Below are 13582 nucleotides of genomic sequence, written 5' to 3' on the forward strand. Positions count from 1 at the left end.
TGTTAGCTTCTTTCCTCCAAACAGAATGTAGTGCAGTTTACTCTCATTGGGATAAACACATACCACTTTTTACAATCTCAGTCCAAAATGGTGGGAGAAAATGTTTAGTGATAAAGGGTTCTAAAGGCCGATAATGTGCTCAATTAAAATAAGAACTATTTTCAGTTTAAAAGCTCTTTTCAATTAAATTTGTGTTCAATTTGTATATGCCATCATATAAAACTACTAAATTCTTGAAACCCTCACTTGTGTTAGTTAATGTGATGTACTGATTTTCTCTGTACTTTCGGGAATATCGTACTAGAGAGTACTCCACAATCATTTAGTCACTGGATTTCACTGGAATCTGATGACCAAGAAGTAAGTTTTTAGTCCAGAAAGATACACAGGCTGGTGAGTCATCCCTCCTGTATTATGGACTGCTGGCCAATGTACACATAAAGCAAATCTAAGATTTGATAATGAAGATGCTCAGGCCACACAGAGACAGGAAACTGAACTACAGTAGGCATATTCGTCATAGTTTCTCAGGTTTATTCACATTCACAGTATATACAATACAATAAAGCTGTATTTCTCTACTTTTTACTAGTGAAAGAGAATATTTAACATGAAGCAAAAGTCTTCTAAGAAGACATGTTACTTTGGGGTTTTGTTTGTTTTTGATATTGGGAAGAGCTACTCATGAAGCAGCTAAGAGATAAGTGTATCATAATTAATCATGTTACTCTTAAAAGGGATGGATGAGGGTATTTCTAATCTCTGTAAGATGAATCAGATGTCAAAAAAGCATGGTAGAGTGTGTTTAAAAAAAAAAAAAAACCCACCCAAAAGGTGTTGTGGTTTTTTTTTTAAGTTGTGGATGAATCTGTTATGGGAGAAGACTCTTGAAAATTACACTTCAAGCTAAAGAACCCATGGACAAATTCTAGAAAATGCATTACTTCACTGTTGCCAAATTTTAGTGAAGCTGGATCTGTATGTCAGTAGAGTAGGTTGTTTTTACCTCCCATTAAGCTGTTGCATTATTTTCTTATGTACCAAGACCACACACACAGTTCTTGGCACGTTTCCCTGGTGCCTTGGCAGTTTGTCTACACAATAATACTTAATTTCTGTTTTATCTGCTTTGTTGTAGAGTGTGTTATCTAAGGACTAGTAAAATAGATTGTGGTAAATTTGTTAATCTGTCACAAGTTTTTGAGTGACTCCTGCTCATTTCTGCCAAGCATAGCTAAGTCTCCCATTTTTCCTTTGTCTGTTTCTGCAGGCTGCCTTATATCGGCTGAGTGGGGATTGGAATTTTTTACATATTGATCCAAGTTTTGCTGCTCTTGGAGGTGAGCTGAGGGATACCATTGTATTAATACTTGGATGATGTAAATGTATTTTTAATCTTTTTTTCACTTAGTCTGTATGTGTTTAACAAGCTGGAAAAAAACGTGGTTTTTTATAGCTGCTCTTAGAGTTGCCATTAGATATCTTCAAAGTTCTGCATGACACTTCACTTTAAAGCGCTGCTTCTTGTAGGAATGCGGAATGATGCTTGAACTCTACCTACAATGGAAACTTGCCTCCTACCCAGTTTTCCTTTTAGAGCTTATTTGTTGCCACTATCCCATCTTTACAATCTGCATTTCATAAGCAGAAAGAAATACTTGACCATCAAAATCTTCAGAAGAAATTCCATAAATTCTTTGATAAATAACTATTCCATCTAAATAATTTTGAGATTATGTTGGTCTCAGTGGAATTTTATGTGCTTCTGTGTATTCTTCTCAATCCCAAAAAATCTCAGGAGGATGGGAGAGAGGGAGTCTGTTAGCCTTTCTTTCCTATAAAATTGTTTAACTGTGCCGCTTGCTAGTGCAGTAGCTCGTTGATTTACATGATGCTACATGCCAAAGCAACAGACCATAGGCTACATTAACTGATTTTTGCAGAGATGTAATTAATAAAGAAAGGTCTGTTTTCTTAAATTTCTGTTGTAAAGATATTTTCAGAGTTCTTTTCAGGTCTTGCTAGTAGTATAGTGTGATTAGGCAGACAGCAATTTGATTTACTTAAGAAATTTTCTTGAATATGTGTGCTATCATCATAAACTTTACATGAAAATACTGGTCTGTTATAACTGGTCTGCAGTTTTCCAATGACGTCTTTTTAATATAGAAGTTTCTTTGTATGGTGTTCTTACCAAGATGAATAGAGCAAAGCTACGCTTCCTTGTTCAAATCACACTTAACACACTTCCACAAATTCTCTCCTTTCATAAACACATGCTAATTGTTTGGTTAACTCTGTTTTTATAATTCTGTGTAAATTTGTGATAATAAATAATTAGAAACAAATACCAGAGTCCATAAACAGATTTCCACAGTTTATTAAACCATTCTGTTTGTTTGTTCAGCTGATGCTTTTGGATAAATATTCAGATGGAATCATTCAATTATTCTTGAAGATGCTGGAGGAGAAAAATACATATCTATAATTGAAACCCCAGTGTTTAAAATAATGATGATAATTCTATAAAAATATAATGAAAGAAGTAGAAATCTACCTGCTCACACAAAGAGCTCTGGCACGTAGTGAAAAATGAAATTAACTTTGTAGATGAGGTAGTCTCTTGGTCTGAACAGAAAACTACTGCACTGGATTTTGGAACTGCGGCAGTCTCCTACTCAAATACCTACAGTAAATGTTGGTTCAAACAAAAAAGCAAATGATTGTAGAGATACTCCACAAATATTTTTTCTAGTTATACAAAAACTCTTTTCTTTGGGCATATTCACACACCTTCTTGTCTTTAATCTCGGTAAATGCTCTCTTTGACTGGCCTTCACCAGCGTGCAGTGGAAGCAAGCATTCTGTGTAATGCACTCAGGTCATTCCAGGATTATTGTTAAACCTTCCTGTGAGTAATGTTTCAGAGGAGATACACTGCATGAAAACACCTGTTTATATTCCTGTGCCTTTATTCCTGTAGCTTGTGAGTATTTCTGAGATTCTAGGAAGTGAAAGCAACATTTACTTTGTTTTCATTCTGGTCTAGATAAAAAGTCACTTAATTGCCTTACAGATTTTTCTTTGACTATGCATTAGTTTTGTAAAGAAAATACTGGAAGAATAGGACCGTATATATTTGTCAGTTTCTGAGTTCTGAAAATGGTGGTGGTTTTAGCTTCTTGCATGGTGAATTGCACTAAGCTTTTAAAGAGCTAAATGTCAATATAACAATCTGTATGAGATACTGAATACTGATACTGTTACAATAATGCCAGTAGTCTGTTTTAAAATTGACTGCATGGTGTCCTTGTGCTTTCAGAAATACTCTGTGCACAGTGTACAAAAAAGACAGTGCTATTAAAGTGTGCATATTAAAATATTTTACAGAAAAGAAATGGCAGAATGATCAGAATGAAATATTTACAGTGAGAAAACAGGCTCATGATCCTTTTAGCCTGTCCTTCTGTCATGTCTTCTGTCCTAACCTAATGAGTCAAAATTTCTGTTTTTCATCCTTACTCTTGCTAGTCTTGTCTTACCTTTGGGCTGTGTCTCAGAATTCTCACTTTTCCCAGCATTGAGCTTTTTTGTCTCTGTCTTGAAGGTGGTTTCTTCTTCTACATCTGGTGATTCTCTACAGGCTAGACTTTTTCTGTGTCCTCTTTTTTGGTTGGTTGGTTTTGATTTTGCTTTCTTCTCCTAGCTGTTGTCCCTTGGGACAACTTTTCATGCTGTGCAGATGCTGTAAGGAATTGTTTAGAGCTCAGAAAGAACAGACTCTGTCAGCTGAGAGTGGCAGATGAGTTCCAGGCAAAGCAACTGGTTTCAGAGCCAAAGCTGGACAGACCTGTCTCGAATCCATGGGCTATTGCAGGTGTGATCAATTACTGTTCATGTGCCCTGTCAGGTCAGAGCAACCTGTTAAAGGATCAGAACATAACTCAGTACAAGCAGCATCTTTAAAACTTAACTGTTGCACATTAGCAAACCTCAGTCCAGTTTTCAGAGGTTTATTTTGTCAGACTTTGACAGGACTGAAAAAATATTCAGTGCTAATACAAAGATTATGCTCTGCCAACATTCAACTCCTGCTCCAAAGCATAGAAGTGCAAGGAAACCTGACCAAACATGTCGGTATAAACAAAACACTGTAAATTTTTTTTGTTGTTTTTTGACATGGTCAAAATGCCTGAAATATTTTTGGTTTTTTTTCCACTTTGAAATAAAGAAAAAAAATCCTGAAGTGTGCACTATATTTGAAGAGTTTTGGCAACCATGAATAGGAATTAAAAATGGGAAGCATCAAATAATCTTAATATCACCACTTTTTAATCATTACAATGCCTCTTACCCTTGATCGACGTACTTCCATGTAACTGTGTATCTGGTGTGCCTATGCATGTATTCTAAAATCCTAAATCCTTATTTTTCATCTTGTCACCTCTACAGACAGGCACTAATTCTACTTGTGAGATAGCATTGGCAGTGTTGGAGTGCCAGTTTTCAGTGAGCACTTTCCTTTGCCTCAAAGTAGAGGGAACAATAAATGGTAACGGACACTTTTTCAGTGAGATAAATTATGTTAAAAAGGAAAAGGATTAAGAACATTATTGGAAGACAATATTATTAATAAAATATAGATATTTATAGAAGCAACATGCAAACATTATTGGAAGAAAATATTATTAATAAAATATAGATATTTATAGAAGCAACATGCAAACTCCTAGTACTATACATGCTAAAATGTTACTTTTTGAAATAGGATTTCAGAAGCCTATACTTCATGGACTATGCACCTTTGGGTTTGCTGCTAGAAATGTGTTGAAGCAGTTTGCAAATAATGATGTGAACAGATTCAAGGCGATCAAGGTCTGTGTGTTCATTCTTTGCAGTTATTTTTTCTTGATTTTTCTGGTTTTGGTGCCGAAAAAAATTCTTTAGGGTGCAAAAAGGCTTTTGCTTGTGCCTTAACTGCCACAATTGCTTTTACTTATTGCTGCATGTGTTTATTGCCTCTATCTAGTATGTTTACTTAAATATTTAGGCTTTCTACATTGGTAGTTGACTGATTTTTCTCTTTGCTTTGTCTCATTTCAGTAGAGCCTATGCTTTTAAGCTTTGCACATATGTACAACAGATCTGCTCACACCCTTATTTTTCTTCTTTTTTTTCAGGTTCGCTTTGCGAAACCAGTCTTTCCGGGGCAAACTTTACAGACAGAAATGTGGAAGGAAGGAAACAGAATCCATTTTCAGACCAAGGTAGGAACACACTCACCATTATGTGTCTTTAGAGAAAGATGTGTTGGCTAGAAGACTGAGGATATGAGGGGAAGCAAAAAAAAGTGGCTTATCAAGCACACCATTGAAGGTGGTTTTGTAAAGAAATTAAGTGAATAGAATGAAATATTCTTACTTATTTTATGGTGTCACTAAGATTCCAGTAAATACCATTATACTCATAGGACTAAATACACCCGTTGTATTAATTAATACGAGAATTCATTTGATTGTATTGTATTTTCTGTTTGTCCACTGTTGAAGCAGTCATTCTCAGGTCAGCATAGTTTGTACGTGCTTTCCGCAGTTAATCATAACGTTGTATATGCATCTTTTTTTGACATTTATTTATCTTGAATCAACTCTTGACAGTTTTTGCAGGTAAACTTCTACAAATTCAGCTTAAATTCAGTTAAACTTAAGTTGCACCTACACAGAACAACATACGTAAGAATGGAAGTTTCATAGCAGTTGAACGTGGTAACTTCAGTAGAACAGAGTTTACCCTTTTATAAAACCAGGTTCTGCATTACTGTGTTTTCTTTGGCATTGCTGTTAGCATTTTGTGTGGGTATCCTGTAATAATCCTCTCCTACACTTGGTAGGATACTTACTGGAAGCTAAGGGTGAAGTACTCCGTGCAGAGCTGAAAAGTAAATTCTCATTGCTTCTGTTGTAGCATCCTATGACACTGTCACTTTCTTAAACTATGATTTGCTACTGGTATTTGTCAGTATGTGTTGGTTTCTGCATATGCAATTTACATTGCTTTGGCTGACCAAAGTTTTGCAACCCCATCTCTGTAAAAAAGTAGCCATCATTGATTGGTGACTGCAGCAGCAGGGATACCTGCAGTTGCAGGGAGGATTGGGCAGGCAAAATCAAGTGAGGAGAGTCATCATAAGGACATAGGATTGCTGTTTCCACAGGAATATAGCTTTGTGGAATAAATGTTTACTGAAGGAGGTAAATTTTGTTTGCAGACCTGATGAGCGTTAGCAGCTATAGAATTTCAGAATGATAACAACATCAAGGCTGCTGTGTACCAACTCTCCATCTCTGGTTACTAGTAGTAAACAAGACAGTTTGATGCCTCAAATGAACTTTGGAGATTACTGTTTTGGAGATGGCATAGCTATATTTAAAAGCTGCTACCATCCAGTCCTGACAGAATTTTTAGACTTCAGGTATTCACTTTTGAGAATTTGTGTGTACAGTGTAAATTTAACAAAATTCATTATATGCTTCCAAGCCCTTTGGAATTTGTAAACAGAGTAGGATATTTTGTTTTGTTTAAAGGCTGGATTTGTTATTATGTTTGACTTAGTCATTTCTAATATGTAGAGTTTGGGGGGATTTTGCTACAGGTTTTTCCACAAGTGTGGAGAGACGTATTTTGGAGAGAAATTACAATGTTTAACAGGATTCTAGAAAGCCACCTTGTTTCAACTGTTAGGAATTGTGCAGAATTCTTTTTCTTGCATGTTAGATTAGTCTGAAGTAAAGCCATCTTTCTACTTTTAATAAACTCTGGTTAAGTCAAACTAAAAGTAGATGTATAACTTTGAAATGCTGGTTTAAATCCATTTTCAGCATTGTCTGAAGGGGAGTGGCAGCTGGTGACAAGCTGGTAGGCATGATTTGAGTAATTGTTATTATGTAGCTTTCTGTATTAATTTCACCTGTGCAGTAAACTATGCTGTAATACTGGATATTCCTCCACTTCGGCTATTTATCATATAACTCTCTATATGCATTGTCAGTGAATCATTTTGACGTCTTCTGTTTGCTGCCATAAGTCAGAATGGTTTGTCGCACCCCTTAAAGAGACAATGCCAGAATTAAACCTGTTTTCTTCCCTGACTTAACTATTTTAAAAAATTAAAACAGAAGGGAATTCAGGTATTTTTCATCTTTCTTCTTGTAATATTTCTGTTTTTACAATGCTTAAAAAATTGTTTCTAGTGCAAGTTGCAGTGTAAGGCACCTGGAGATAGTGAAACTCACTAGATGAACTCCTAATAACTACCTCAAGGAAAAACATTTTAGAACAATGTCTTTCTCAGAACTATTTATGAATTAATATTAACAGTAACTAGGGGTATTTATGAATTAATATTAACAGACTGGGAGTAAATTTTCAGATAAAAAAGATTTTTCTACCATTTTGGAAACAGAAAAACAGCAATATTTTTTGGTATAATTTCTGAAGAAGCAAATAATTATTTTGTTTGAAGAGCTGTTTGCAAATTATAGTATACTAACTTGCCTCAAACTTACAATACATTTATGGGGTGGGTTTTTTTTTTCACCCTGGAACTTTTATGTTTTCTCTTTGCTTCATCTCTGATTTTAAAATACAAGGAAGACTCCTTGGTTGCCCTTCTGTTGTGACTTTGTGCAAATATATTGCCTCTTTAATATAACCTTTTATCTCACCACAGGTCAAAGAGACTGGAGAAGCTGCTATTTCAGGGGCCTATGTGGATATAGTACCAGCCTTGGATAAACCTTCTGCTCAGGAGCCTCTGAAGGTAGGGGAAAACAGTAGAAGTCTTAACTTGCAAAGCAGCATAGTTAGGCTTTATTTCTGTGAAAAACACGGGAAAAATATTTAGCTGACTTACCAGTCTTACTTGCAGTACTTAGATGAGTATATGAGTTCAGAGATGTGAACGCACACATCGTTTAAGATACAGAGGTTCATGGATTTATTTGAGAGGAAAAATACAGTTTTAAGATACACAGAATGGCTGATGAAGCTTGAAGTGCTTGATGCCAATTACTGTTAGGATAAGCATCATGCTATATGTTACAAAATAAGTGAGTAATGAACCAGTAAGGGCCACAAGTTTTAAGCACTTGCATAACTTACGATTTAAATCAATCCCGGTAATTTGGGGCTGTACCTGTAAAATGAGCATTTCGGTTTTATTTTGTAGCTGTTGAAGGTCAAACTCTATGTAAGTTGTAGAAGTGTGTGACATTTCTTTCACAGTCTTTTCAGGGAGACATGGGGGAGTGACAGGAAGGCATTAGAATAACAGAACAAATAAAAATGAGATAGTTTACTCATAGACAAGAACAGTTTTGTCATTTTATCAGTTTGAAAGAAGTCTCTTGATAGCTGTTTGTGCATGTGGTTAGGCCTAACACACAATCCACACTTTATACTATATATGTTATAAAAAAATCCTCTGCATGCATGCATTAAGCCTTGGGTACCGGACAAAAGACAGAATTGTACATGCAATGCTGAGGTTGTCCTGGTTCTTAATGTGGTCTAAAAGACATGGGTGCATAGTGGATTGCCTTAATAAACTGTTACCTTTTTTCCCCCCATTAATTCCTGCCTGCAGAGGATGAAACTTTAGTGCACTGAAGTTTATGAAGTACTGAGATAGTGACGTTGATATAAAGCTTATGATATATTCCTGGAACCTCTTTGGTTTTGCTGGTTGTGTTTAGTCCTCTGACACTCTGAACTGTTGCCAAATCTGCATTTGAAGTTCAAACATATAAGCATTAGAACTTCTCAGTGAAGTAATAATACGGATTGATTATTTTTTTTTTTTTAACATGGGCAGAACATATTTTTTCCTTTACGCTTACTCTGAGAAATTAAGGTGCTTTGGCAGAAGGTTGACAGAGGCAGATATCCACCAGGGGGAAACTAGCCTGAGTGAGTGAAGATTGGCAAATTTAGATGTCATCAAGAATTCTGTTATATAACGGAAAATGTTAGGCTTAACTAAAGAGGTGAGAAGATAGCAGCATGGGTATTGCATTCTCATGTACAGGTAGGTACAGCAGAACAAGTAAAGTTGTAAGACCACCTTTGCTCCAATTCCAGTTAGATGAAAAATGTCACTGGAGCAGCTTGTTAGTGTAGCATTTTATCTAGTAGAAATATTTGTTAAAGACAATGAAAGGCTTGCAAAATAATACATTTGGAAAAGTTGAAAATGTAAATGTAGCTAATCCCAATCTTAAATGGTAAACACATTGTCTCTACACTGGATTTCTGACTTGTGTTCATAGTTCAGTATGTTTTGAACATCCTCCATGTCAAGTTGAAGTAAAGTACTGCTACAAACATTTCTGTGTTCTAAAAACTAACATGCCATTCACCATGGAAAAAGCGGCAGTGTTTATCCTTCAAAGGGATTAAAGGGCAATTTAGAAGCCCTTAGAGCCCTAATTATAAAAAATATCTGAAATTGTAGTTATAAATGACAAAAACTGCAAAAGCAAGATTTGAAATAATTCTCAAGGAAGAGTTCATGGAGCATTTTCTGCTTGAATGTACTCTTTAATGCTGACAGTTGCTCAAGGTGATTATTTGTGGTGGAAGAAATCTCAATTGCATTTAATAATTCTGCAATATACACTTTCCTGGACACAGTGCCTGAACTAATGGACATATTTAGTACTTTTTAAATGGAGTTTATATTTTAAGTTCTTCATACTCACTCTCTTTTTTTAAAGACTGCAGGGCTGCAGAGTGACCTTGTATTTGAAGAAATTGGTCGTCGCGTAAGAGAGATTGGAAATGAATTGGTAAAGAAAGTAAATGCCGTATTCCAATGGGACATCACTAAAGATGGAAAAAAAGCAATGCAGTGGAGTAAGTTGTAGCTTTTATATAATGCTCTGATGCATTTTTTTAATCAAGTGAGATTAATTATACTCATTCTAATTAAACTGATATCTTGAAAATAAGCATAAGGTAGTAGATGAATATTCACTGGGACCTAAAAATCTGAATGCATACTGAATGCATAAGTGACAAGGAGGTCAGGTAAAGTTCCATAATGACAGTTACTAAACTTCCTAGGAACATACTTCTGTAACTTGCCTACTTAGGTGTAGGCATAGGCAAACCATCCTCTAGAACTTCAGTGCATTTCTATTTACATTTTCCAGAATGGATCACCACTGCATTTAGAAAAGAAGGCTAAATTAGCCTACTAGGAGCTGTGTTACAATAATTAGTCTGCTGGTGATGTACATGCTAACGAATCTAAAACAAATAAGTGTTTATTTCTGCTGCATTGTTCATGTGACTTTACTGAACGTATAGCCCAATTTGTTTCCATTCACATTTTCTGAGATCAAGGTTTAATGAAGGTATAGTGATGTTTACTTATCATTTAAGCATGGTACTGGGTTGATGAAGGGAGACTAAAGCTTGTAATGGCAGTGGGTCAGAGCAGAAGTGTTCCTGGTAAAGTGGTTTATACAAGTATGTGAAATGGTCTGATGGGGGCAAAACTACTTCCTAAAAAAACTTCTCTTAAATTCTCTGCGTTCATTTTCTAAGGACGTGTATTTTTGCAAAAAGCAGTCTAATTTTAGTAATTGGATCTATTTCATTGTCTTTGGAATTATTCAGGGTTTTTCTGCTAAGATGTCCTAAATGATCTGTTAGCAGAATGTAAAGGTTTTCCAAAGGGATAAACCGTAGTCAGGTTGTAACTTTCAGGCCTTTGCTTTTTTGTGGAGAAATGCAAGTCTTGGGGTCAAGTCTATCACTTAGACTGTTCCATTTTGATTGATCTTAATGGTTGGAACCAGTCAGAACAGTTTTGGGGGAGATACAAATGAGGTGGGCTGCCCTTTGACAGACTGAGGTGAGAGATTGACATGGTGGGTCAGAGCAGGTCTGCATTCTGCTTGGTCCCATAGACTGTGACTTTTTTTAACTATTGTTTAAATCTTTGCAATGTCTATTCTCAATAAATGGTTATTGTGTTTAAGAAACTACTCTTCCATTTATAGAGCAGTTTAGCAACCTATAATTTCACTTTCTCTTTTCCTAATGTTAACCATCAGAGATTCTGAGTAGCAAGACTGCTGTTAAGTTTCAGGAAAAATATCATATGTAGATTGATCAAGATAGTTCTATCTGTTTTGCTTTTTAAGCAATTTTTGAGGCATAAAAGGTGATTTCCACTTAGATTGCAGTTAGTCATGTCTTGAATATGCCTGTGTAGATTATACAGGCTGAGTACTTATACATCAAAATGAGAGGGGGGTAAATACTGCATAATTCAACTCAGAAAATCTGTCTTAAAACTCATTACTGCTCTTAATCATTCCTACTGTCTGCAATTTTCCACTTTTACACTCCATAATTTAAATGATGGGCATGCTTAGAACCAGGACAAAAGGCTTATGAAGTCTTTCCTGTGTTGTTGCTTATATGTTTAGAAGATATGTAACAAGTGCATAGATTTAACACTAAACACTCGAAGTGGATTCTTGTGTTTCTTAGTGAATGGCTTTGTACACTACATCAGTCATGTCTATTGTTTCATGTGTAACTAGATGTAATATAAGTGATGGGCATGCTTATAATAATAATCAGAAAAGTGTCTTCAAGATGATTTATCATTGTCTTTAATTTTGGAACTGCTTTATTTGTCACCTAAACTCAGTATTACATACGCTCAAAGAATGGAAGGACAAATCAATGGAAGAAAAATCTGTTGAGGAGTGTTCACGACATGAATGAAATTTCTCACTCAAGAAGACCTTAAGCTGCAAACTGCTGAAAGCAGATTTAGGCCTGAGCAGTGGCCTTAACCTGCCTCATGAGACCAAGTCTTATTAGAAAGGCAATGGGTGGATGTTTCTGCCATTGTATCCAGAGAGAGAGAGAATTCCTGCTTTGAGTAAATTACGAGTCAGCCTTTCCTGTTTTTCAAACAAAGCTTGTCCTCTCTTCTGTTTCCTACTGAAGCACTGGGAGGAAGGTAGTGCCTTCTTCTAATGTTTATTTCTCTAGCTAAAAGGGATTAAATAGACATAACTTTTCTTTGTTCTGTTCCCTCTGCTTCTGTTGCAATGAACACTATCTGTACTTTTACATGAATTTGGAACTACTTGAAGCTCCCTGTGGAATGGAGGGTGGAGGAGTTAATGTAATATTTTAAACATTTCCTGTTGCTGACTACTATTAGGAGCTCTTGTAAAAGCCACTGTGAATTTTCATGTGGTGTGGTCAGTTCCTTCAAACTTAGGTTTCAAAACAGTTGCTAGTGTTTATGAATTACTGTAGTCTCTATGCTGTAGTAAATATGTAAGGCTGAAGTAAATATCTAGGTGACAAGACGGGTGTCTGTAGAAAATGTTGTTTACTTCTCTCATAAGGAATATTGGTATGCAAGTACTGCCTTTGTATATCACCTTTTCAAAGAACTATCTCTGTCATTTGATGGTTTTCTGAATATATTTGTGCGTCTTTGAAATTTCAAGCAGTTAAAGGATGAAGAAAGTAGGAGTTGGTTAATATTAAAATAAAATCATTAAAATTGAATTCTGATTAATAACTTAAATAATAAATTGTAATGTTAAAGTATTAAAACAGTTATGTAAACTCACTGGCGGACTGTTAGCAGTTTTGTCAACTGTAGTGTCAACTCTCACGGTTTGTCCTTATGTGGATTAATAGCATACTGCTATTGCTGTCTGTTTAACTCTAATGGTAGATTTTTAATGGCAAGGTATATATTTATCCACATGATGGAATTCTTATTTTTGGGAATTTTTTTAAACACTATTCTGGTCATTTAAAAAATCCCAAACACAAATCAAAAAAGACCTTCCAGAGCCAAGCATTCAAGACTTGTAAGCAATTGCCAGCTTAATTCTCTTGCTTGTGTGCATACATTATTATTCAGTATTCAAGAGCATCATCATGTACTGTCTCTTCTACCAGATGCTAGCATAATCGATTTTGCATGGTGAATGTGGTAGAAGAGAGTAGTTTGTGGCTTTGCACTGAAAGGAGGACAGTGGTGCGGTTAAGAAATTGTCAATAACCCAAAAGATTTCTGACAGATCCTTATATGGTCATCACCAAGACTTTTGTAATACGCATGAATGATGAAAGCGAGTTTAGAATATGGAACATTGACAATGCCATTTACTGACTTGAATGCTTGACTGTCTTTGTTGTTAATGGAATAGAAGCTTCTGTACATGATTAGAAATTTTAGCCTTTGAGAAATTAATTTTTACTTTAAAACTGAAGGTGATAGTCAGATGTTACCTTTGCTATAGCTTGAATTTAATTACGTGTCAATATTTTGACTGGTTTCAAACCTACTAGAGATGTTAATATTAGTCAACTATGTCAGTAGAATTGCACTTCTTTACACTACATTTAAATTTTCCCACTGGTTATTAGTTGATCTTCTGTGTACAGTAATTTTAAATCAGTTTTGTAAATGTTATGCTGTTACATTATAACAGTTTTGAATTATCTTTCTCTCTTTTCTTAAAGTAAAATG

The 13582-nt window shown here is 35.4% G+C and overlaps 1 protein-coding gene across 2 annotated transcripts in view; it reads left to right on the plus strand.

The window, feature by feature from the left end:
- HSD17B4 (hydroxysteroid 17-beta dehydrogenase 4) overlaps window positions 1–13582 on the plus strand; it is a 72909-nt gene that overhangs the window by 51184 nt on the left and 8143 nt on the right. For both annotated transcript variants that reach the window (XM_074857305.1, XM_074857306.1), the window contains exons 18-22: window positions 1271–1340; window positions 4769–4875; window positions 5181–5267; window positions 7730–7819; window positions 9774–9912. In XM_074857305.1, the coding sequence (XP_074713406.1) occupies window positions 1271–1340; window positions 4769–4875; window positions 5181–5267; window positions 7730–7819; window positions 9774–9912 (493 nt within the window). The remainder of the gene's footprint in view (window positions 1–1270; window positions 1341–4768; window positions 4876–5180; window positions 5268–7729; window positions 7820–9773; window positions 9913–13582) is intronic.

The sequence above is a fragment of the Strix uralensis genome, chromosome Z, assembly GCF_047716275.1.
Source record: "Strix uralensis isolate ZFMK-TIS-50842 chromosome Z, bStrUra1, whole genome shotgun sequence".
NCBI lineage: Eukaryota > Metazoa > Chordata > Aves > Strigiformes > Strigidae > Strix > Strix uralensis.